The sequence below is a fragment of the Telopea speciosissima genome, chromosome 1, assembly GCF_018873765.1.
Source record: "Telopea speciosissima isolate NSW1024214 ecotype Mountain lineage chromosome 1, Tspe_v1, whole genome shotgun sequence".
In the NCBI taxonomy this organism is placed as follows: domain Eukaryota; kingdom Viridiplantae; phylum Streptophyta; class Magnoliopsida; order Proteales; family Proteaceae; genus Telopea; species Telopea speciosissima.
Window position 1 is genome coordinate 26,991,524 of NC_057916.1, and position 26,336 is coordinate 27,017,859.

Consider the following 26,336-nt stretch of genomic DNA (forward strand, 5'->3'; position numbering starts at 1 on the left):
TCGTAGGCTACGCCAGCACTCCCTCTTTCTCCTCCAAACATTCTCTCCTCTCCACCTCTATTGACAAACCATGTCTAGCCCTCCCAATCTGCCAGCTCAGTGAACACTCCTCTAAGTTCCCAGCGAGCTCAGTGAACACTCCCTAAAAAGAAAGGGAAAAGTATCCCCTGCTCTCTATTGATGAAACTGTTTCTACGCCTCCATTGGTGTGGTGTGGGAAATTCCTTTCAGTGGCGTGGAAAACCCTTGCTCAAAGAAAATTTTATTTTTTCAGATGTCTTGGGAAGGGAAGGGAAGGGAAGGTAACTATAGGTTAAGAATGAAAGTAGGGCATACATAATAAAGACAGTTATAAGAGCATTGAAGATGTTGGCTTGCTGCAATGAATGCATAGTTTTAAAACCTGCCTGAAAATGTCCCCACTCCCCAGGTCTTTCAGTTTTGAGTAGTGACCCTCGTTATCGACTATTGCCACAAAATGACACGTTTCATCAGTTCTCCTTTTTCGTTTTTTAATTGGTTTTTTGGCAAAAATATGGCAGCATGGATGGGCTGCATGCTTAAAAACATGATTCAACTGTTCTACTCACATGGTTAATGATGTGAGAGTTTATAACCTTATAGATCTCTTATGAATTAATCACATGTCAGATTATGTACAAAAATTAAATCATATGTCTAGCTTGTATTCATTTTTTACTTTTATATTTTGGATGATTTATAATTTTGGTTTTTATTCTTTTTAAGGGAGAAAGAATGCCACCTGGTCGCATGCAGCGCGTGGTCCTTGTGCCTAGACATAGGGTCGTGCAAAATAACCGCCATGCCCCCATGGAAAGATGAAATCCTTGAGGGCGACCTTGTGTTGGGCATAAGGGCCATGCGTCGCATGCGACCATATGGTGTTCTCTTTCCTTTTTTTTTTTTAATTATATTTTGAAAAAATGAATGTTAATCGATCGCGTAGTGGTGCCTGCGCGTGTACATAAACCAATGCCTTTGTGCACGAAACAATTGTTTAGCCCCCAATGAAATCAAAAAATTGCATCCAAATTAATGCTTCTGTGTGCATTTTTCATTGACTACTACATTGGTGAGGGGGCTACACGACCTGTTAGCGTTCTCTTAGCCGTATATTTTTAACTTCTCTTTTTCTTTATGCCAAAAATTTGGATTGGGTTCAAATTTTATGGGTAGATAGAGAATAATAGGTTCTACTTGTAAGCCAAATTTTATGGCCAGGTGAATTGCCAAGTAGAGTAGGTATTAGTTAGGACATTTTGTTAAGTTGGCAACACACGGTCCCACTCCCACCTACCTTTGGATATTCATATTCAATTCTTGTGTGTCGCCGACGGATCTCGTTAGGTGGGCTTGTGGCAGCAATTGGTCTCAATTTCTCATCCATTCTCTTGATCATGATTCTCTTTTCATCAATCACTTTACTAAAAAACAACTTAGGTAGGAAAATTCATAAATGTATCCATTTACATCCTAGTTGTGCAGCAATTGGTCTAATCACTTAAAACAACTTAGGTAGGAAAATTCATAAATGTCTCCCGCACCTAATCAGAATCCAATTTGAATCTGATTTTTTTTAAAAGTAGTTTTTCCCTCTCCATGGGAGAAGAGAGAATCTCTTCTTCGACAATATCGTGTCAGTATCGAGCTCCGACGATATTGAGACGCCGATACAATATGATACCAATACCTAGAATCATGTGTGTAATGTAAGTGCCTTGTGTTTTACATTCGTCAATTTTTTTTATGCCAGTCTCACTGATGCATCCAAATGTAAGTGTGAAAATTGAATTGAAATTCTCACTAGTTATTATGTATCTCTAGATCACTGAATACCTCATTAAGGAACTGTGTAAATGGATTTCAGGTGACCAGCCTATCACACCCAAATAGATAGCAATTTAGGAGACTCAAGCCTTGATAAGGACAGTTCAATTACCAGACCAGATTCACATAATCTTTTTATGAATTTCAAAGTTCTTTCTTTCAATGTTTAAGGATTAATATATAAGTTGCAGACCCGAATATAAGCCAACAAGAACAAGTCTCACACATTATTATATATGTTTATTGGGCAATGTCACCCATGGGTCAACTATCTAGTGGATCCCCCCAAAATAAAATTGGTTTGGTACTCATGTTATCCCCTACTTCTTTGCCTGTTCTTAAGGAACTCTTATTATTTCATAAGAACCAATCCAATTTGGGGTCCTCTAGATGGTTGACCCTAGGGTCCATTAACATTTTTTTTTCTTTGTTTATCTATTTCCTTATTGGGAATGAGTCTTCGCATGCTTTCACCGAAAAATAACATTCCATGTTTTCCAATAATTGTTACATTTAATTCATGTAAGGTTGAAAATTTGTATATAAGTAGACCCCACGGTTCTCTCCTAACCTTTTCAATTTTGATGCTTATGGGCATAAATAGGGAACATATTCTTTGTCTGGGAGCATGACCCTGCACCAGCCAATGGTCAATGGGAGTGCAATTGGAAGCATCAAGAAGGACGGGATCTCCACCTTTCATGGGGGGCATGGTGATCATTTCCCCCATCCTATGTCTAGGCAAAGGGGCCACGCTCCTGGACAAACTCCTTTTTCTTGCATAAATATTATAGACTGTAAAATCTATTAATGGGGGAAAGGTTGCCGCCATGTTGTGTAGCGCCTGCAACCAGACACAAAAGGGGTTGAAATGATTGCCCTGCCCTGTTAAATATGAAAATCCTTCTCCTATTGATGCCCCGACGTGTGCTCTCATTGGCCCCGCACTAGTGGAGGAGCCACTCATCTTGGCAACAATCCCCAACCCTTTATGGGGCCACAAAGCCTGGCATCTTTGATATATAATCAAAGGAAAAAGGTTTTATAAGTCGTCAAGGGAGGGTACGATACAGTCCTAGCACCCTCTTGGCCTCTCTCTCTCTCTCTCTCTCTGATAAAAATCCTCAGCAGTGCACCGATCTGGCGGTGCACTATGGTGCAGCCTTGCGAACTTGACACGTGGACACTGCGACATCCAATAGTGCCAAGCTCGAAGGAAAAAACAAAGAAGTGCAATCGAGCTTGCATTGTTGGATGTCTCCGCATCCACATGTCGAGTTCGCAAGGCCGCACCACAATTGTCCAGGCACTACGCAACATGGCGGCAACCTTTCTCACATGCTATTTTATTTTTGGGTGCACTGTAGAGGATGTTTTTCCCTCTCTTACACACACACATAAAATGACCTCATTGCCTCCTATGTACAAAACCATGCCATTGCATTTAATTGGTGTGCTCCTCTATGCTGCTTGCTTAGAGAATCCTCTCCCACACGTTTTGGTATACTTTTAAATGAGAACATGCTGGAATATTTCTCCCTTATTTATTTTAATGTTTGGTTGTGTTCACCTTTTTTTTTAATCACCTGAACTTTGTCTCCACTTCAAAGTCACGAGATTCATATGGAAACCAAAATATCAATCAAGTGATTAACAAGGACGAAGAGACTTAGATATCATGGACATATTCATGCATATCTAAGTCAATGCTTCCTTGTCATCAGCTAAAGAACCTACGGAGTTAATTCCAATACTTAGCAAATACCACTTTTCAATAGCTTCCTACAGAATTACTAAAACCAGATTGGTTATAGTTTGGAACCACCCAGGTTGGAATATCACTGGGTTGACTCATTTGATTCAGAAATCTCTAGTTTTCAAACAATGGTTTTGATATGTTTATCCAAATCATGACTGAGAAAAGGAGGAGAAGTGTTGGGTAAACAATCCCTATCTTTGACTCCTACTGCATCAACGATTCAGTATTTAATTTACTAGCCATGAAAAAAGGAAGGTGGCTGAGAGATTTTCCTTTCTCTTCAAGATCAAATTGTATATTGCTTTTCCATTTCAATTTCAATTTACTTTAGGAATATGAAGCAGTTGGAGGGAGAAAGATAATATGGAATATAGGAATTGAATTGAGTGGCACTTGAAAATAGAATACAAGTCTGATTCTATTCTTGGAACATTACTTTTGTGTACTTTATTTGCATTTAAGGTCCAATTTCTGAGTATTGATGGAGATAACCAAAATATGAATATTGACCTGATAATGTTATTTCACAGGTAGGTTTAGTTACTTGAGTCCAAATGCTAAGCTGGTCCCAACTGGGTTCACCAACTATGGGCCATGGTTCAAGTAAGCAGAATCAGCAATGGTATTCGCCCAGAATTGGTCAGGAATTGGTCGGAATAAGCCTGAACCCATAAAACCCTTCCTGGATCGGCCGATTAGACTGATCCACCCTGCTATGGTCTTAAGACCATATTAGCTCACTTCCTATTCTCCCAATTTATGTCAAATAACAGCACCAACAGCCAAGTGTTCCTTGCTTCCTGCTTTCAAAACATACCACCATTCACTGTCTATCAGTCTATGCATCATCAACTCCCAAGGAGGCTAGCCTGTTTCTGTCTCCTTGTACTACTGAATAGGAGTTTAGGACAGAAAAATAGAGAAACCCAGAAAGCAAATAGAAGAAAGAAGCATTGGGACCAATGGGTCACTCTATTTAGTAATTAATTTTCATAATGGAACTCTTTTGAGGAGTACCATTTATTGGAAAGTTACAATTTTTCTAAGACTTTTAAAATCAAGAAGCAGCTTTTACATCTTTACACAACTAAGACTCTTGTCTCTGCCCTGAGTTTTAATTGGTATGTTACAAAGGTAGCTTGGGAAAAAGAAAACGGGGAAAAAGGGTAATGGTAAACAAAAGGAACAAAAAGGATAATAGAAAAAAGGGGGGCCTTGGATTTCTGTGAATGACTCTATATTTTCTGTTTTGTGGACTTCTCTATTTACATACTTGATCTCCATATGCATCCCTCCAAAGAGATAACAATGACAGAGACGTCATCGTGATATCGGCGACGATCCCCTTGTGGTATTTCAAGTAACTCATGGAAGTCCATACCTGTGATAAACCAAAAGCAATCTCAAAGTTAGATTGCAGTGAGTGATTTAAGATCTACATAAACCTCCTTCTTTTTGGGTTCTAATTCAAGACTCACCAGCTTTCTTTGCTGCACGAAACAGGACCTCTTCAACAAGGTGTTGTGCTGGATCCCCTTCCGGCGAAAAAGAAATGAAGAGTTCAACTTGGGAGACTGCCTCTTCATTGGTGAAATATTGATAGAGCCCATCAGACGACAATATCAAAAATCTGTCTTTAGGCCCCAGTCTATGATGGTGGAGAGATGGGCAACAGGTGATGTATGGGGAAGTTCCTACATAATCTATTCTGAACATCTCCAGAAGTGCATTGTTCCATTTTGGCTGCAGAAACCCAAGGATGCAATGTGTCAATATCTAATCAAACTCTGTAGGAAAGAAATGAACTTTCAGCTTCTTAGAAACATGAATAACCAAATGTTTCCTATCATATCTGTAAATGAATACCTAACTCAGTGGCAACAGGATATTGCTCAACAGCCATTGCAAACATGTCATACATCTTCAAGTTTAAGATACCCACAGTTTGATGGTTCCCTCCATTGGACCTCTCTAATGCCAAAGATCCATCAGATTCTATTCAATGAATTAAGGTCTAACTGTGGACCTGGAGTTTCCTAAGTGGGAATAACTGAGTGGGCAACTCCAACATCCCATTGTGCCCCAAAAAGCAGCTTCTTCCTACTTCCTATGCTCCTCCACTGGCTTTTATTGTTGTTTATATGGAGTGTTTTAGTGCTTTATCAGAAGGAAGATGGTTTAAGGAGTTGGGGATAAAAAACAAGAAAGAGCTCAGAACAGAATCAAGTGATGTGGTCTAGCAAGACTAGATAATTCATCTTGATGCTTAACAGTTGGAAATGTACCTGTTTGAGAAAGCCAGCGCCAAAAGCTCTTGTGACCTTCAAGGAGCCTTTTACTCTATCATTCAAGAGAGCAGAAGCATCATCTGGATGTTCATTCTTTATTCTCTGGACTTCCTGAAATGCAGAGTACATTTAAGTCATGGAATTGCTTAACCCAAAGGAGATCACAAACATACAAAATCATATATGGGAATTAGCCAAGGATTGCCAAACACATAAAGGATGTGCTGAAGGGTTTTACCTCTTCCACACAAGTTGAATGGTCCAGAGTTAGCTGAACGGCATCTAAACTGGGTAACTTGTAGGGCTGATCGCCATCGAATGCTTCAAGATCATGCAAAGTTTCCTCATTGATCCGTTCCAAGTCTTGAGGACCCTTACCGATCCACAGGTCAGGCTCTGCTTTCTGAGCTAAGACTGCTCGACTGTCACCCACATTCATCAAGTAGACATCTTCCCCTTTCATCAACATAACCAGAACACATGAGCCCATCAGAGCTAATTCAGGATTTTCCATAACCATCTTGTCGGCAACTTCTAAATAGGCTTCCTCTGTTTTTCTCAAAGCCTGAGCAAGAGCTTTCAAGACATCGGAGTGAGTAACAGTATTAGATCCGGAAACAGAATCACTCAATTGCCCCTTTAATCTGAGGTCGAGTTCCAATCTCTCCCTGTCCCATTCGCATTTCCACCTCCTCTGACTCTCCTCCCATTTCTTCGCTGCCCCTCTAAACCTGTTCCTGGAGTTCCTCCTACCTCTCCTCTTTAAATTCGAATTCGGATTGGGGTTAACATCTCCACCTCCGGAGGGGCTAGTCTCAGGCTGTGAACACCGAGAATAACTATCATCAATACAATACGGATTCTCAGTTCTAAAGGGATCAGAACGTTCAGTATGAACTGAAACGTCTTCCTTCACCTTCTCCTTCTCCAAACAAGATTCCGCCGCCGAAGCACTGGCGGGCTCGTTCTTGTCATCCCATAATAAGCCCTTGAGCTCCTTATGTACAGCAGAGTAGAGATTAGCGAGAAGATAATCGGGGGCATCAGGACCATTAAATCCATCATAAATCCCGACGAAAACCCAACCATGTTCTTCCGAGATGACAACATGAACTCGATCTTCTCCAGCCTTCCCTTGAGCCCATTGAAGATTCTGACCCTCCAAAGAATCGTCATCTTCCAAGCTGGTTTCACTGCTCAGATTGGTGCTGCTAATTGTCAGATTCTCGCCGTTCTTGTCGGACCCAGCAACCCAATCGGATTCCTTGACGGAAGCAACCCTTTTAACTCCCGGAGCGACGATGGAACTGTGGTGGCTACCACGAGTTAAGGTCTTGGCGATGGCCCTGCGTAGAACCCCGATGAAAGAAGACTTCTTGGATCGGGGTCTCAATGCGTAACCCCCATGGGAGAAACTCCTCTGAAACTGATCAGGGCCCTTGTCCAAAGGGCCAGAGAAGATGGCGCTGCGCTCGAGAGGCCCAGAAAGGAATCCTCTTTCAATAGGTCCGGACATGAATCCCCTATCCATGGGGCCTGAGAAGGTACTACTGCCGGACAAGGGACCAGAACTAAACAACGAGCGAGGAATTGGTTGGAGAGGAATGGAAGCAAAGGAAGTGGAGCTCTCAAAAGCGGAAGCACGATCGAGACTGTTATAGGAGTAAAGATCGACAAAAGCAGTGGAGAGAGGGGTTGAGGTGTTGGCACTTACAGAGGCACCGGAGATGGAGCGGAAGGTAGTGGTTTCCTCGGAATGAACCTTAGAAGAAGAGAAGCGGAAGGGATCAGGACGAACGTAACAGAAGGAGTGGCCAAGCCCTTCATCCAGAGGCTCTGATATCAGTACAGCCAAGTCGTTCCGACGGGGTGCTCCTCCAGCGCCGGAGAAGCAGACGCTGAGCTTCCCGAAACCGTTACCCATCGGAGAGGATAATCCAAAGGAGCAATAGAATAAGGAAAAACCCTTTCGAGTCGAGCGAGTTCAGAACCGATCTTTCATGGCTGATTTGCCTTCGATCTGTCTTTCTCTGCTTCTTCTTCTTCTGTTTCTGTGACTCTCTCTCTCTCTCTCTGTCTCTCTCTGTGTGAGAAGACGAGAAGGGGAGGAACCAAAACCGAGGGATTGATATTATGATGATGGATATGATGCAGACTCGTCAGAGAAGAAATGGAGAAGTTAAGGAGAGCCGTTGACTTTTGGGTATGGAGTTTTTTTCTTTATTTGTTTGTTTTTGTTTGGGGATTATAAATTCGAATTTCCTATTTTGCGTTGTGAGTAGAGGCGTTGACTACAAGTTAAAAGAAGGAGAGGATGTAACCTGGGAGAAGGAGAAGGAGAAGGAGCTTTGCCAGCTTTGGTCATCGAGTGATTTTAAAGTAAACTCTCATGTCATTAAGGGTATGGATCGTAATTTTATTAAAATAGCGATGTAATAAATAAATCCCATCTGGTGGTGGTGAATGGTGATGATGGGAAAAAACCAATAAGTCAAAAGGCCGAAATCCAACCGTAGTTGGGGGTTGTGCCGTGCCCCGTAATAGATGATGATACAGATGCCGTACGATTAACAGAGCCGGATTATCAGTGAACCGTTGACTGACACGTGTAAGATAATGATGGGAGTCGTGACGCTGTGACATGTGAACCCCCCATAATACATGCCCATAACCCCAAAAAATTAATAAAATAGAAAATAAAAAACAAACGAGTTTGGCTGACTTTCTTTTTTTTTATTTTTTATTTTAAGCCTATTTAAATTATGCTATTCGTCGTGTCTCTCTCTCTCTCTCTCTCTTTTTGTCCTGTTTCGTAATTTTAATTGAAACTTAGGGTAAACTTAGAGGGTATGGGGGTGGGGGGTGTTGAGTAGTGGTGTCTGGTGGAGGAGTTCGTCACTTGGTCCAGCCTCTGCCGCTCACAGGGTGGAGTGGTTGTAGGGATCTTTTTCTAACTGTAGCGATGCGTGGTGCGTGTATGCGTTCTGATGGTCATTTTACGATAATACCCATGTTCTTGGTTGACTTCTATGCCATTCAGCTCTTCACCGTGTAGAGAGAGAGAGAGAGAGGGGCCTCCTCTATCAATCCTCAATTACTCAGTTACTCAATAGTGGAAATTGGACAATGGACGGCTGAGAGCTGTTTTAAGGTCAGATTAAAGATGCTGACCATTTCAAGCTGACCTTTTTTAACTTAATTTAATTTAATTTAATTTCTAATTCGTTTTTCTTTTATGAAAAAGATAATAATTTTAAATTATTAAATGTCACACCATGTGAGCCATGAGATAAGGTAGTTGTGACGGGAGGAAGAAATTTTGCTGCTACATTAATAATAGGAATATTTCTGCTACAAGACTAGCAGCCAAGGAAATGGGATCTTAAGAGGTATTTTACAAAATACTAAAACTTAGGAGGATATTTACAAACCTAAAGGGGAAATGAATTATTCCATTTCCTTAGCTCCTAGTCTTGTAGCAGAAACATTCCAACTATGGGCATAGCAGTAACATTTTTTTTGGCAGGGGAACGTCGGTCGGGAATTCCCTTGATCCAATATGACCTTGGAGGATGATATCACACCCTCTACTACTTGATATATGAGCTCTCTGTGCTGTGCGTGCGGGTACCCAACTAAAGTCAATCATCTCTTTCTACTTCCCTACAACCATGCCAATGCATAGTGTTTTTAGGTATCAGTATCACATTGGCAATATCTGTGCTATCCATGCTGATACGATATTGACACGTATTCTTAGTATCGGATAAATAGTTGTCGTTTTTTTTTTTTTAATAATTTATAGTTGATTTGGATTGATATTATTCAATAAGTATTTTTATATTGGTATTGATACCGGATCCAATACCATAAACTAAAACTGTGTCATTGATCTCTACCTAAAAGCTATAACTAAGGGTGTCTATCGGTTCGATTCAGTTTCAATTTTTAATTCGATTGTGATTTGGTTCATATTCCAATATGTATAAATCTAAATCAAACGAAATGGTTTCGGTGAAAGGAAGATTCATTGGGTATTGCGTGGGATGCTTATGCAAACTTAAGTTGGAAGGGGGCTTTAGGCTAAGAGATCTCTCTCTATTCAAAAAGTTGTTATGATAGAAAAACTAGATGATAATTATTAACCAACCCAAATTCCTAATTTGAAAAATGGTCGATTTGGATTGATATTATTCAATACGTATTATTATATTGGTATTGATACCGGATCCAATACCGTAAACTAAAACTATGTGTCATTGATCTCTACCTATAAGCTATAACTAAGGGTGTCTATGGTTCGATTCAATTTCAGTTTTTAATTCGATTATGATTTGGTTCATATTCCAATATGTATAAATCTAAATCAAACTGATATGGTTTCGGTGAAAGGAAGATTCATTGGATATTGCGTGGGATGCTTATGCAAACTTAAGTTGGAAGGGGGCTTTAGGCTAAGAGATCTCTCTCTATTAAAAAAGTTGTTAGGATAGGAACACTAGATGATAACTATTAATCAACCCAAATTCCTAATGGGCAAAACTTGTGTGCAACATCTACTTCTATAAAAACACATGATTATAAGGTTTAGTATAGTTGTTCGGTTGGGGTTCAGTTTATAGGATTACATTTAATTTGGTTTGGTTCGATTCAAACCGATGGTATGTATTCTAAACTCAAAACCAAATAAGATTTACCTTTGAAAACCTCAAACCAAACCAGAATTTTCTGTTTTAATGGCTGGTTTTGATTCCAATCCTAAATTGACACTCTTACCTACAACTAATACTACACTTACCGGATCAACACAATGGATTGAGTCTCCATGTCCTGACTACACATGCTAGTGGATGGTGAGGTAAAGCACATGCCATTAAGAAAAGAACTTACTTTGGGTCCACCATATTGTGTTACATTGACAGATGATGTGGCAATTTTGATAGTTGGATGGAGAGAATATGGTGTGAAGTATAGAACCCTAATTTAGAATAAAGAGGAAGTCCATTGGTGTGGTGAGACTTGAGAGATGTGTGTGTGTGTGAGAGAGAGAGAGATAGAGAGACCTATTTGTTAAGGGTCACTATGCCATGCATATAGGCTTACAACTATTAGGGTCACGGTTTGCAATCCAGGGATCAGTCCCAGGATCGGTCAAGGCTGAATCCGATCCAGATCGATAAAAAATCGGCTAAAATCAGGTTTTGTAGGATCGGCTCAGTAAAGATTGGTCAAAAATATTAAAATATTAATAAAAAAATCAGTCAAACCCCTACCCCTAAAAAAATATAATAATTACACGTACGAATGGGGCAACCCGCAACCCAACTGAGTAGACTGATCCAGGGAGCGATCCACTAATACCTGGCCGGATTGATCTTGACCGATATCGATCCAAAACTTCAAACCATGATCGGGGTTTAAGAGTGAGTAATGGTGATTTGCGCTCACCACTTAGAATGCTGGATAACTTAATTACACGTACGGATGGGGCAACCCAACTGAGTAGACTGATCCAGGGAGTGATCCACTAATACCTGGCCGGATTGGTCTAGACCGATATCGATTCAATACTTCAAACCATGATCGGGGTTTAAGTCTTTAAGAGTGTGTAATGGTGATTTGCGCTCACCACTTAGAATGCTGGATAACTTGAAAATGCTTCAGATTCAGAATGAATTCAAAGTGTTATTATTCCTAATCTAACTTTTAGACCGATTAAATGTTTCTGGTCAACTCTTGTAACCTTTGGCCTAGCAGTACTTCTTTTAAGCTTTCGAATGACTTCAGTTTTGTGGAAATCGAATGTCTTTGTCTCTAATTGGTTTAATGATTCATATCACAGCAGAAAAGCAAATAGACCCTCCACTTTATTTACTACATTATAAAGATGAATAGCTCCAAGTTACAGTAAAATTATAAAGATTAATAGTTCTAAGTTACAGTTTTATGTCCTTACAGGCAACTGTTGTAGAAATTGAAAGGATTGAAAGAAAATGTTAAAAAATTATTTATTCACCTGTGTTCTCTTTTGGATAGTTTTCCATGTTAGAACTTTTGTATGATATACATATTGTTTCCGTCCTTTGCGAAATAAGAAAAGCGTTCAAATTTTGTAAGGAAATTTAAAGATCCTCATCATTTATGAGTTATACTATTCCTAACATTCGCCTCAGATGAACCAGCACGAGGGACATGTAAGCAAGATGACCGTACACAGATGTTTAACATAATGGAAAGCCCAATATAAGCACTTTGTAGAAGAAGAGTACCAGACCCTACATTAGGTAGATGCATTACTTGAAAAAAACAGAAAGAACAACAATAGTTGCTAACAGAGAAATTACTTAAACATGGCAGTTTTAAGGTAAGTAGGACATGGTTTTCTTAATTGGGATAATTAAGGTAGAGAGGAGAGAGAGAGAGAGAGAGAGAGTGGTAGTGGTGAGTCTTGCTATCTAAGTGTATCAAACAACCAAAAAAGGGGGAATGGATGAGACAATGTCCCACATCACTATACAATTCAAAATATAAAACTAAAAAAAAAATGGAGTAGAAAAGGAAATAAAAGAAGGGAGGCCACGATTACCTATGTTCTTTATTAAAAAGCAAAGAGAGAGGGTTAGATTAATCTTCCCACTTCCATAATAACAAACCCATTTGAGATTGGAGATTTCAAAGCTTCCATCATTTAATAAAATAGCAAGTGGAGAATGAAGACACCCTTCCAGGCCACCATCTCCACAATCCATTCACTTGACCCACCACCTCACCTACCTTCTCTCCTTCTCATTCCTCACCTCCTCTAACCTCCTAATTAACCTTACAACTCAATTTATTTGTAGTTTTGTACAATCAACCCCTCCCCTCTTTCCTATTTACCCCCCTCAAAATATTGATATTTATATATAGGGCTCATGTTCTCTGTGCCGCAGTGCAGGCTGTGCCCAAACACATGGATCTGCCACTCAAGGGGTATGATGGTCATTACGCCCACCCCCATGTGTCTGGGCACAGTCTGCGCCCCCGGTACAGAGAACATTCTCCCTTTATATATATTTGTTAACTTAAGACTTGGACCCAACAAACCATATACAAGAAGCTTCTACATATGGTCTACTTTTATGGTTTAGAATAATATAATGACTTCCACCCATGTTAGCCTTAGCTTTTAGGGGCCACAAATGTCTTCAAACACCTAAATTAGGAGATATTATGAATTGTTAATCCTCTTGGTACATTGACTTCCAATTTTTAATAAAAGGGAAAAGAAAGAAACTTCATTGCTTCATCCTCTCCATCTTCATCCCCCTTTTTTGAGGTGGGAGGCCGAGTTTGATTCTTTTTAATTTTTATTAAGTAAAAGATAGAAACATTTAATGGTTCTTGTTCTATCCATTATGTTTGTTTGTTTGTTTATTTGTTTTTAAGGTAAATTATACATCACCCTCTGATTTTTAAACGAAATTCAAATCACTCCTTGGTTTTTGAAAATAATCATCCGTCTCCCTCTATAGTAACGGTGTTAGTTTGCTGTTAGTTATTGATGTGAAAGGACTAATTTACCTTTTTACTAAAACATTATAGTTAAATTTATAATAGTACCCTTCAAAATCTATGTTTAGATGTCAAGAATAGTTTAAAATTTTAAATTTATTTAACTAACTGACATCATCACTTAACAACATAAAACTAATGGTAGGAACTATTATCATATCGGGGTCTAAACCTGGGGGTGACATGTAATTTACCCTTGTTTTTATTTTAAAAGTCCTTATGGACACCCGATTTGTCTAACATGAGCTAGATTGATGGCAGACAATCCCATGTGGTAGTAAGGGACATCGACGAAATGATACGAACACCGATACTGATACCTATAACCTTGTAAGTAGATCATCCATAGCTGATACTATATCGGTTGCTCTACTTGTATCGGTATATCGATTCTTGGCTGATCCCATTTAACAAGAGTAAAATGTTGAAAAAAAAAAAAATAATTTTTTTTAAGATAGTCTCTCATATGCCAATATCTTTATCTGATTCTGAATCAATTTTTAGGGTGACCTATTCCGGATCCGATACCGTGAACTTGAACCATGCTTCTTGGAGCTGCCCTGATTGGTGACTTTTAACTACTTTATTCTAGTCACGGCAACTTGGCTGTCTTCCTCTTCTCCTCTTTCTTAATCATACATGAATGGTCAACCATACCTTTAGTCAATCTATCCCGTGACAAAGATACCATTTATGAATAGTGGAGTGGTGGAGCTTAGAACAGGACCCTAAAACCGGAAGTTTTGTGAAACTGAATTAAATCAGGTTCCTTATTTCATAAATAGTTGGGGTCTTGTTAAGTTGCTCCATCTACCCATTACAATATTATGCATCCGAGTTCGTTTACCCATGACTCAGTTTTAATGGTAAATATTCATGTTCTTTGTTTAATCCAAATAAATCAATATAAGAAAAGATGTACCAATGCACAAGGTCCCGCTATTGCAGGTGAAAGGGCATATGTACACAGTCTCACCCCTGCTTCGTGGAGTGGCTGTTTTCTTATTCAAACATGTGACCACAAAATTGCAATTGAACAACCTTACCATTGAGTAGAGAGAAAGAGATACCACAAAGACTCAACTTGGTGGGAGTGTGTAGCACACACAAATCATAAAAAAAGGATGTATCCAGTGCACAAGGCCCACGTCACTAAGAAGTCTAGGAAGGATCATAATGTACGTAGCCTTACCCCTTTTCGTGGATAGATTGTTTTCCTACCCAAATCCACGATCACTAGATCGCAATGGAGTTATCCTTACTGTTGTGCCGAGGCCTGCCCTCTAGCACACATAAATCATAAAGAGTGTACCCAGTGCACGAGGCTCCCGCCACTGTAGGGTTTAAGGAGGTTCCTAATGTATGCAGCCTTACCCCTACTTTCACAGAAAAGATTGTTTCCAGACTCAAACCCACGACCACTTGATCACAATGGAGCAATCTTACCGTTGCACCAAAGTCTGCCCTCTCTAACACACAAATCATCCACATTCAAAAATCTACATTAAGGCAATAGTAAAATCCTTCCAATATGGTAAGTTACTATTGTTTTCATTAATCCTTGAAGTCATGATACTAAGAGACAAGAGAGCCCCTACCAATCCTTACAATCCACCACTGTAAGTCTATAATTCAAATGCTTGAAAGCACACCTTGATGGGAAGGAAACTCAATCCAACAAAATGGAAGAGAAAAGAGAGGAGCGTGCTTGGGGGCTTTGATCTCTATCTATGATTGAGCATAAAATCCAAATGGGTAAATACTAGGGGGAGGGAAATGATCAATGATATTCACTTTAGTGCACCTGTTTTTTGTCCTTTTCAGGAGATGGAGGGACCAACTCTTTCAGCAAATCTGATATATTCTCAACTCCAGTATCCCAAGACATGACTTTATAATGAGAGAAAATGCATGGTGGGGTGAGTCGGTGAGTAACCACTTTTGATCAGTTGGGTTGTGGATCTTCCCATAGAGAAACATGCTAGCCATTGAGTAAGCAACACTGCCCTCATCTTACTTGCTTGTTTCTCTATAATATAAGATGTTTCAGTGTGTCCAGAGACCTATGCTGTGTTTGGTATGCATTCTTTGAATGTATTCTACAACAATAATTCATTTCAAAAAATCATACCAAATATAGCCTTAATTCTAAAAAGTCTATTATACGATTTCAAATACTCTCAAAGTATAGATGTATAGTTTGTTCTCTTTAACCACGATTTAGAACTAGATTTTTAGGGGGTTGGGTGCTCGGAACCCACAGAATGTTGAGATTGGAAAGATGAGATAGCAAATATACATTACATAGAGAGTGGGTCTAGTTGCGTTTGGTTCAATTTCTTAGAATGCATTATTGATCAAGAATGCATACCAAATGCAGCTCTAGACTCGAGACTCCAGTTTGTGCCAAATCATCATTGGCTGCCATTGCCACCGCAATCACCAGAGGGTTGCTAGTATAGCATAGAGAATAGAGAATCTCAAAGGGTCTAACCCAAAACTTTAAACGTATTAAGTGGAGAGAGTTCTTTAAGTATATCAAGGTATTAAGAACTGATCAATGTAGGATTATAACTCTATAATTCTCAACATCTCAACACTCTTCGCGTATAACTTCAATACATTTGACTCTACACGTAGTTAAATAACTTGAGGATGATAACAAGGGACTTGAGCTCTTATATCACATTCGGAGTTCAATCCAAAAGAGTAAAACATTCGGTGGAGGACTTCTCCAGACATGAAGGCACATGACTTGAACAAACAGATGTGAAAGTGAAAAAATAACTCCCAACTCCCAACATCTCAATGGAGAGTACGGAGTGGAAGAGACTTCACAATTTGGATTGTCTTTTGAAGGTCTAGTCAATCAAGGAACTTACAAACAAACAAGAAGTCAATTACTGATCATCACATACACAGGCAAGCTTCATATAGATTTTGGTGGGTTCCAACACAATCAGCACTAACTGCAACTCACATCAAACTGAGGAGAACCAAAGACTGTCCTCTCCTCTCTCTCTCTCTCTCTCTCTCTCTCTCTTTCTCTATTAATTAATTAATCTTAATATTAAATATCGAAAATGCCCAGTACTACGGCAGCTCCATGGCCTCTACTGTCGGCAGCTTCTGTCCTTTAGCCCAACAGCTATAGAGCCCATAATCACCTTCAACTCTCACCACATGCGTCGCAACCCACGTGATTGGCCCAGCCCAGTTATGACTTCTTGTGCTGTCTCAGATTAGGCTTGGGTCCTGGGCTTTGATTGAACCAGCTAGACCTAACCCACACGCTCTTAACTCCCAAGCCCTAACTGAGAAAATATTATCCTACTCTTTACTTCTTGCCCTCTAATTACATCTCAACCATGTAGGATCCGCATTGGTACTCTCTCTCTCTCTCTCTCTTTTCTTGTTAACCATGTGGGCTCTTGTTGATGAAGCCATTTCCCACGCTATGAAATGACCAGCCGGTGTGGGCAATGGCAGATTTATATGAGTTGGTTCTTTAGGTTAATATGTGTAGATATAACATAGAATATTTTCTTGTGAAACACTTGATTACCCTATGTAGATGGATAATGGTTAAATGAGAAGGGTAAGAGCAAACGTTTAAGTTTTGGGATTGGATTGCTGAATTTCAATTTTGAGGTACCAATTCAATCCCCGATTCCAAGTCTCAAGTCTCAACCGCTCATTCGCTTTTGAAGTAATAATGCTACAATTCTTGAGATAAAGAGATTCTCTCTTCATCGACGGTTATTTGACGCTAATGAGTCTCATCATTAACTTCTGCCCCTATCAATGAATGTCTAAAACACCCTTCTTAGATTCAATCAAATGATCGTATCTGTTGAAAGAACAGATTCTTCTTGAATTTTTTTTTTTTTTGGTAAATTCTTCCTGAATTTGATTCATACTTTGGGAGTATAATGTTTAAACTTCCTGAATCTTCAATTTTTTTTGGTAAGAAACATTTCCTGAATTCAAGTGCTTGAGTGCACGTTCTAAAAGAAAATCAATTTATGGATTAAGGGTATGCTTGATATAAACTGATATTTTGATTTGGATTAATAGTTTATAGCTTAAAAATCCATATTAGAATGAAAAATAGAGACGTTTCAACTTCCACGAGGGAAATTCAAGTAAAACTAAAAGAATATTAGGAAGAAGAAAAAAAAAATGAATACGTTGAAAATAAGTAAAATATTACTTATATTAGGTATGTCAGTTTGATGATTTAACTCGTACAACAATTTTTAAATAGCTTGACGGTTGACACTATTTTTTTGGTTTGGAATTAGGAGCTTATACAAATAGTTTCAGAATGGAGACACCTTCTGTCGCTATAGTTGACTGTTGACCTCCCAATGCTTCAACTAATACTTAAAAGAGTCAAATGGTATTAAACTATTAAGTATTAAGGCTCTATTTGATAACATTTTTTATTCTTGATTCTGCTGAATTTTTATTTTTATTTGATTTTTTTAGGGGATTAAGAGCTTATATAATGGGGGAGCGCGGGGAGGGGAATTAGGGGATGGGGATAGGCCCCAAGGTGGTTTGAACTCATGATCTCTTATTTGAGGAGTTGGTCTTTTGCCAACTGAGCTGACCTCTTGGGGTATTTCTATTTGATTTTTATTTCAACCCAAATTGATTAACCCTTATCTTACTTAATTGTTCTCGATAAATTTTGGAGGGCAAGCCGAGGTTTCTTCTTGACAAAGAAAAAGAAGCTAAGGAGTGGATAAAGGCTAAAGTGCCAAACTATCTCAATACAGATAGACATGCCTCACCTTGCGAGGGAGTCGGCAAAGCCATTGGCATCCCTTGGGATATGGGAGAATGAACATTCAATAGGATTAACACTAAGGTAATGGATATCCTCGATAATAGAAGCAATTTCAAGAGAAGCTCTTGTGGTTAGATCGAACAGGAAGCTGATCACTGTTTTGTTATCTAAATCCACTTGAAAACGAAAAAATCCTTCGGAGATGGCGCTTAAAAGTCCAGCTCGAATGGCAGCCCTGGATTCACTGCTCTAGCTCCTTTGAAAAGACTACAAGGCTGTCATTCTCATCCCCACATGGGTGTACTGGTGTAGGCCAAGACAAGGACTTGTTGGGTAGGGCTGGACTTAGCCTGAGGCCTCAATCTTGACCCAGTCTGACCCTAACTCAGGACTGAAAATTCTCAATCCTAACCCACCCTCAGAGCCAAGATATCTCAACCCAAGCCCTGTTTGAGTTTGGGCCGTTAGGGCCAAACTTGCCCCCACTACACGCTATAGTATTACCAAACGCCAATGCTACTCTCAAAATCATGAAATCAAGAAAATTAATTCCTAGTTTACCAAATAAAAAAATAAAAAAAATAAAAAAGGAAAATTAATTCCACTTGTTGCTATTTTCCGAATTCATCTCAATTCTATCGAAAAATACCCAAAAAAAATAAATAAGGAAGCGTTTTAATAGCATTATGTCTCCTTGTCAAGTGAGAGATGAGAACATTGGGCGTAACAATTCAAAATATTATGAAGCTTTGGAGGAAGATCGAGAAGGTAGGTTTCATTTTGACGCGATCGATTGACCCCACAATCACAAAGTCTCCAGCCCCGGCCTAGACGGACAAGCGTCAACGAACCGATGGAGACGATACAGAGGAATTCCTTCCAAAAATTAAAAATACCCAAAGAAAACGCGCCAAGGAAGGAAGAAAGAAGCGAGAACAGTTGGCGGGTAAATAGAGAGAATGGGAAAGGAGAGGATGAGATTGATGAGGTTATATCGCATTGGCATTTCTAATTCTGGGTTGTTCTGCGTCTCTCTGTGTGTGTGGAGGAGAACCCGAAGTACAGCTCAACCATCTGAGAAACCCACCTTAGGGGGTGGACCTGTTTACACTTTACCCGAGCAAACTCCATTATTCCCATTCCTGCAAGGTTCCTCCAACCTCCTTTCCCTTTCCATCTTAACTCATCTCGTCAATCTTCTTCTTCTTCTTCGTCTATCGTCATTGAAATTATTTGGGCAGACAACAATGCGGTCTACCTAATTCCATCCACTGTCGTCATAACAATTATAGTAAATTATAATCTTCATTTTTGGATAGAATTGTAAGAAGTTATCATTGGAATCTTAGTAATTCTCCACCTCCCCCCCCCCCCCCTCTCTTGTCTCCCTCTCCTTCTCACAAACTCTTAATCCCATCCTCCTTTCTTCTCTCAAACTGCACTGGAGTTGTCCCAATGGCCACATGGCTCCCTGCAGGAATCCTCGTTGCTGTTCCTTTCATTCGTCTTCTCTTCTTCGTTTTGGTGTCCGCTTCCCTACATAACGGTATGATTACTTCCTCTTTTCATTTCTTCTTTTATTTATTCTCTTACCCTCTTTTATTTTTTATTTTTTATTATGCAATCATCTACCCCCAACCCCGCACCTTCTACGAGTTAAAATAATGAAAATTTTCAAACAACATCGGTTTTGGATATTTTCTTAACCGCGTCTACAACTTACCCCCCTAAACTTTTACCTGTGATTATGACATTTCATATCAATTTGAGGTCTATTAATATGTATCATTAGCGATTCCTGAAGCTTTTGGGTTTGATTCCAGTTCTGTTCTTGAGTTTGTGAAGAGTTTTTAGAATGTTGTATGGGGCTTTTTTACTTCTCTGGCTGCACTGCGTGTAGTGTTTTTTTTTTTTTTTTTTTCTTGTTTGTGGAGTTAGGCCTAGACCTTACTGCTTTTGTATTTGATGGGGTATTTGGGATTTGGCCCCTTCCTCCTTTCCTTTCTAAAAAATTGCATCCTTAAAAAAGGAAATCCTGAACATACACTTGCTAAAATAAATATTAAAGTAAATGCCAGTGGGCAATTCATATTTCATAGAGGACTACCATAATTCTGATTAAATTTGTTGATCAGGTTTGACAATTTAGTAGCATTATTTGTTCCTGCTGTGTCGATTAATATGGGAAAGCAATTGCATCGCAAATCCTCCAGCCTCTCATTCGAGGACCACAATCGGGGCTGCATGTCAGGTGTTTTTAATATCCTTGACTTCCATCAATGGCATAATGTCAAAAGGATGCTACCATACAAGAGGCATGGATGTGGAAGACATTCTGGGGGTAAGAAATCTATCTGGACTCACCTAGCTTCTTACACATTATGGTTCATTCATGTTCAATTTCGTAGGTTCATGTATAGTGTAGATTGCCTTCACCAGCTCCAACTTTTTATCGACTCACTCAGCATGTTTTTAAATTTACTCCCCCCCCCCCCCCTCCCCCCAACCTCTTTTCCAGTTCAGTTTCCTTATCTGTTAACAAACAAAAGAGAATGAAACATCAAACCCCACTGGAAGTTTTGTGGCTTGGAAAAGAAAGAACCATGATGCCAATTTCAATCTTAATACATAAGCAAATTCTGTTTCTGTCTCAGAGAATACAAAGGGATGTCTTATTTTCATTTTCTGTATTGCTACCCCACCACATCTCAAGTATATGATCTTCCCTTCCACTGACAGCTCTCAATTTCTTATAGACTAGCTTTGCCAAGCAGCCCATTAGAGTGAAATGTATTCTTCTTCATTCTCAGTCAGGCATTTAATTATGAGGATCCATTCCTTTCCATTTTTTGGTCACTGACATACAGCACACATTTTCATTTTGAATAATTTTGGATAAACTTAAAAATCTTTGTCTATTTTTACCACTCACAAGTTCCTTTTCTGATTTGTCTTTTTCAATTTCTTATGAAACCAAAGCAGTCACTAGCTCTTGGATTTTGAGAAGACAATTTCACAGTTGTTGTACAATGCCATATATTTCCTGTGTCAAATAATCTTGTCATTCAGAGTAATTCTTCTACATCAAAACCAAATTATTCCAAAGATTTATAGGCCTCAAGAATATTATTATTATTTCTTAGTGCCATCTAATTTTCTTTTTAGGTTCTGCTTCAGCATACTCAGACCTGACAGTTTGTTGTTTTCTAAAACTTCAATTTTTTTCCACTTCTCAAGTAAATGGTATCTGACAGTTGAAGGTAATAGCTGGATTAGCAATCCAGTATTTTCAATATTGTCCACATTTCTTTAGTAGGGTGTGGCCCTTCTAACACTAAATGATTTTTAAACTTCACCTTGTCTTTCTAACATTGCGTACATGTGAATATTCTTCTGTTTCTGCATTGCGAGCTTGTATAGTTGTATTAACGTTAAACCCTAGAACTTTGGAACTCTGAGGAGCCTGAATTGGTATAGCTGAAATTGAAAACAAAGATTCAGGGTCTCATACAAAAACATAGCTAACCAAAAGGTAGATGTTGTTAACAATGGGATCACCTGTGAATTGTTCTGTATTTTTGTACTGTGAAATGTCTCAGATACCTATAAACCGGCTTAAAAAATTGGTAAAAGGTTGTTGTCACCCGGTAGCTTGCTATCGGAGAAGGAATCATGGTGTATTTTAGATGTTACTATATGTAATGCAATTATCAGGAAAAAGAGGCAAGGTTGGGGATTTACTTGTATCACACCAGGATATTTGGGGTGTCTGAATATCACACATATCAGACACAGAATTTTAGTCCATTTAAAGTTGCCCATGCGACATTTCTGCTGAATTGTTTAGTTCACAATCCCCATGTTGAGAAGAACAAGTATACTTGTAGTGCAGACACGGGAAAGTCTAGCAATGTAACACCACATGATTCCTATTGCATATGTGCCTTATAATTCTTGTAACTCTTTTGCCATTTTCCTTTTCTTTTCTCAGGCCCTAAATATTCAAAAATGGATCAGAATATCCCCAATACCATTGACAAAGAAGAATCCATGGATGCTGAAGTGAACAAATTGCTTGTAAGTAACATACAATGATCTTTGTAAACATGCTTCGAGTCTTTATTTAAGGCGAATATGGTATGTATGGCTCGACCTTTTAATGAAACAACTGACGATTCCTCCTTCCATTGTTTTTTGACCGTCTCACTCATTGGGATCTTTCCTTTCCATAAGATGACAGGGAATCTGAATTTTACATTTTTCAGATAGAAGAAAAAATGACTGGGACGAGCCCAACCAACAAGAAATCCAGCAAAGCCCACATCAAAACACTAATTGCTGAAGAAATGTCAAAAGAAGATGACCACGAATGCCAGACTTCAGCATTCCCTGCACAACTACAGCTAATGCGTACTGATTCCATCCATCATTTGGAACCTTCAAATAATGGTTGCTTTGAAGATATGAGGGTAAATGGCAAGAGTCCAAGAATTGATCCTAACCAATATAATGCTAGTTCGGTTGCAAGCAAGCTGGTTCCAGACATGCTAAAGCCTCCTGAGACAGATTTCTGCAGTAAACATTGTGAGGTATCTGGAACAATGAATGCTGTAAACAACTTCGGGAATGTTCAAATTGCTGAATTGGAGATGCAGCTAATTGAGAATCATTCACATTTTCAGGATAAGTTGGACAGGGGCATTCCAAAGAAGTACATGGATGCTAAGGATCTCATAAGAGAAGCTTTATTCCCCCTGTCAAAGGAATTTTCGGATGTTCAGGAGAAATTTCAGGCAAACAAGGAATTATTTTTAAAAATTCTGCAAGATCCAGACTCTTCTCTGGCATATCAGTTCCAGAACGTCCAGATATCCAGTGCTAAGAGGGAATTGACCAAGTCAGATTCGTTCCCTGTAGCTTACTTGTCATGTAGAAATAATGTTAGGTCAAGCAAACTCAAACACAAGCTGAGGGAAATTAGATCTTTTACAAAACCAGAGGGGCAGTTGCAAGCTAGGAGTTCATCTGCAAAGTTGGCCACAACTGATTCTTCAGATGACACAGTCACACAGCCTTTCCCATTGATGACTGATGGTAATGAGAAAGAAAGGATAGGAACTGCTGAACCTGGTAATGTCTCAGGTTATTCTCTGGGCTCATCCCATGAATTGAAGAACCAAGTGGCTACAAATCGTTTAAAAAGTATTAAGCGGAGGATAAAACATGCAATCAGAGGTAGTGGAAAGGAACGTCACCGGATATCCATGGATGCTATCTTTCATAGAATCCCTTATGGCCGTAAGCATTTCAAGAATGGGAAGAAGGGGATGTCTGATCACTGGAAGGAGCTCACAACCGATAGTGATTATAAGGACAGCCCTAGGAATTATGGGAATGACAGCCCTATTTGTGCTCTTGGCAAGGGTGGACTCCATCCCCTGAGAAGAACAGCCTCTCTTAGTGAATCACTGGATAGATACTCTCAATTGTTCGAGTCTACTTTCAGCAAAGAAGCTAAGCAACATCTATCTTGCAGATTAAAGCTGACAAATGAAGATGCGGGATCCCCTGGTGGACCTGCCCCAAAAGCCTTGGGCAGGATTCTATCTCTACCCGAACTCAAGTCTTTTTGTTCTCTGCAAAGTGAGGTGTCTCATGATACTTCTTGTTTGGGGATGCCAAGTGGCACTCATATGGACAGCCCTGCTAATATGGAAAGGTCCAGTCAAAAGCTTGCTGTTCTTTCTGTAGGTACAGAAAATGACAACGAGTCAGAGGCTTCTGCATTGAGTATCAGTCTAATTCAGGAAAGGTCCAGTCCAAAGCTTGCTGTTCTTCCTGTAGGCACAGAAAATGACAGTGAGTCAGAGGCTTCTGCGTTGAGTATCAGTCTAATTCAGGAAAAGTCCAGTCAAAAGCTTGCTGTTCTTCCTGTAGGTACAGAAAATGAGAGCAAGTCAGAGGCTTCTGCAGAAAATGCAAGTCAAGAAATCTTGGTGGAAGTGAGTGAAAGTAGTCTAATTCAGGAGGATCAGGTGGAACTGATACTCAATGCAGATGAGGATAAATCAATTGATGATTTGGACAACCAAACAATGCTGGAGAATATATCTATTTCTCACTATCTACAGGAAGTTGAGCCTGCGCCAGATGCTTGTATCAAACAGGCACTACCAAGTCCAAACTCTGTTCTAGACTCTGACACTTCAGAATTTATCATCACAGAAGGTAACTTCCTTATGCCAATTATTTTCTTCCCCAGACACTAAAGCATTACTTCACACAGTCTAATCACAATCCTAATTTTTTTTAAGTGTTTATTAACATAAGGCAAAAGTTTTTATGCACGGTCGGCATTAAATGGCCGCAACACCCCTTCCCCCTATTTGACGAATCGATGCACAGAATCTCCTGTGCACAAATCCTTTCCTCCTGGACATAGTATAGGCCCTTCTAAAAATATGGACTTTTTTTTAAAAATATATATCCTATCGTTATCCTTCATCTACAGGGGAGAATTACCTTCTCTGGTAATGGCTCCTTTGAAATGGAAAACACAACCTTGTTATGTCGACTTAGTAAGATAGTGTACGGTGTACCTGACATGATATTTGTCAATTTGTCTATTAACTATTTTGTTTTGTAAGGGAAAAACAAAGGTCAAACTACTTCTATTTGATAACTAAAACATGTGAATATCAGTACTGATCTCAATGGCCTTGCACAAGACTGAGCTGTTGGCTTTCAACAACTAATATCACTATCTGTGGAATAAATATTGACAGAACTGATTGGTAGAAATATAATGGTTTGATGAAATTTAAGTTCTTGAGACTGCAAACTGTTTTTATAAAAAACTTTTGCATGCACAGATATTTTGAAAGAAAACATTTTGGTGGCACTATTGTTGATTTAATTAGATTATGTCTTCTGAAATGAATATTGATGCTAATTGTGGCTATTCCATTTAAAACAGAAGCAGATTACGGGTTGAAACCCAGGCCCGTTGATTTCAATGAGCTGGATTCTCCATATGCGAATAGGAGCACAATGGAGATTGAGAATGTGAAAAGTCTGAGCAAGCATTTTGATAGTGGCCTTCCCCATGTCCAGGTGGATAAAAAGGATGAATCCAACTTCAAATATGTGAGGGAAGTGCTCAAGCTATCAGGCTTCAGTGGGAATGGGAACCTCGGTACATGGCATTTACCAGACCAGCCAGTTGACCCTTCATTGTTTGAAGAAGTAGACTGTTCCAGACAGGAAACTGGTAGCAGTTTTGATCACCGGCTTTTGTTCGACGTAATTGGTGATACCTTAATAGATATCTATGAGAGATCATTCATGTACTGGCCAAGACCCTTGTCCATCAACTTGAACATCCGTCCAATGCCCGTGGGGTGCCATGTTCTTGAGGAGGTATGGACCAGTATTAGCTGGTTTCTAAGTTATCAACCTGAGATTGGTCAATCATTGGATTACATTGCGGCTCGTGATCTTGCTAAGGCTGATGGGTGGATGAACCTCCAGTTTGAAAGTGAGTGTGTTGGACTTGAACTTGAGGAGTGGATATGGGATGATCTTCTGGATGAACTTATGCTTGAGCTTGAGGTGACCTAAAGTACTCTATCTGAGAGTGCTTTCTTCTTTGTTTTCACTCATACATGAAGTTTTGTCTTCTTATTTATTGTCTAACTAATAGGGTTTCTTCAGTTAAAACCTTGTATAGATATAGCTGAAGATAGAAAAAAAAAAAAAAAAATTCTTGTCAGAATTCAAATTCTTTGTACAGTTAATAAACTGTTCTAATTTTTGGATTATTCACTTGAATGCCGCAGACACCCAACCAGTTTTTTCCTATTATTTTCAAAAAAGAAAAAGAAAAATATTGCCCAAACTTAATTCCAACATGATCAAATCATATTCACTCATATCATCTCTTTTAATGAGAGAGAGAGAGAGAGAGAGGGTGGGGATGGAGGTGGAGGAATCACCTTTAAGATTCAATCAAACCCAAACTTGAAGGTGATAGAATAATTTATGCGGAACATTCATGGAGATCAATGAGCATACAAGCATAATTATGGAGGTG

The 26,336-nt window shown here is 39.2% G+C and overlaps 2 protein-coding genes across 2 annotated transcripts; one reads left to right on the forward strand and one right to left on the reverse strand.

Moving 5' to 3' along the window:
• Positions 1-4,545: 4,545 nt before the first annotated feature.
• LOC122641990 (probable protein phosphatase 2C 4) lies at positions 4,546-7,923 on the reverse strand. The gene is made up of 4 exons (XM_043835719.1): positions 6,134-7,923; positions 5,893-6,006; positions 5,086-5,350; positions 4,546-4,988 (listed from the first exon to the last, which is right to left on the reverse strand). The coding sequence occupies exons 1-4, from the start codon at positions 7,817-7,819 to the stop codon at positions 4,873-4,875; spliced, it is 2,181 nt and encodes a 726-aa protein (XP_043691654.1). The 5' UTR covers positions 7,820-7,923; the 3' UTR covers positions 4,546-4,872.
• A 12,233-nt stretch (positions 7,924-20,156) lies between these two features.
• LOC122640249 lies at positions 20,157-25,864 on the forward strand. Its single transcript, XM_043833429.1, has 5 exons — positions 20,157-20,585; positions 22,236-22,321; positions 22,510-23,995; positions 24,182-24,472; positions 25,221-25,864. The coding sequence occupies exons 1-5, from the start codon at positions 20,426-20,428 to the stop codon at positions 25,862-25,864; spliced, it is 2,667 nt and encodes an 888-aa protein (XP_043689364.1). The 5' UTR covers positions 20,157-20,425.
• The last annotated feature ends 472 nt before the right edge of the window (positions 25,865-26,336 follow it).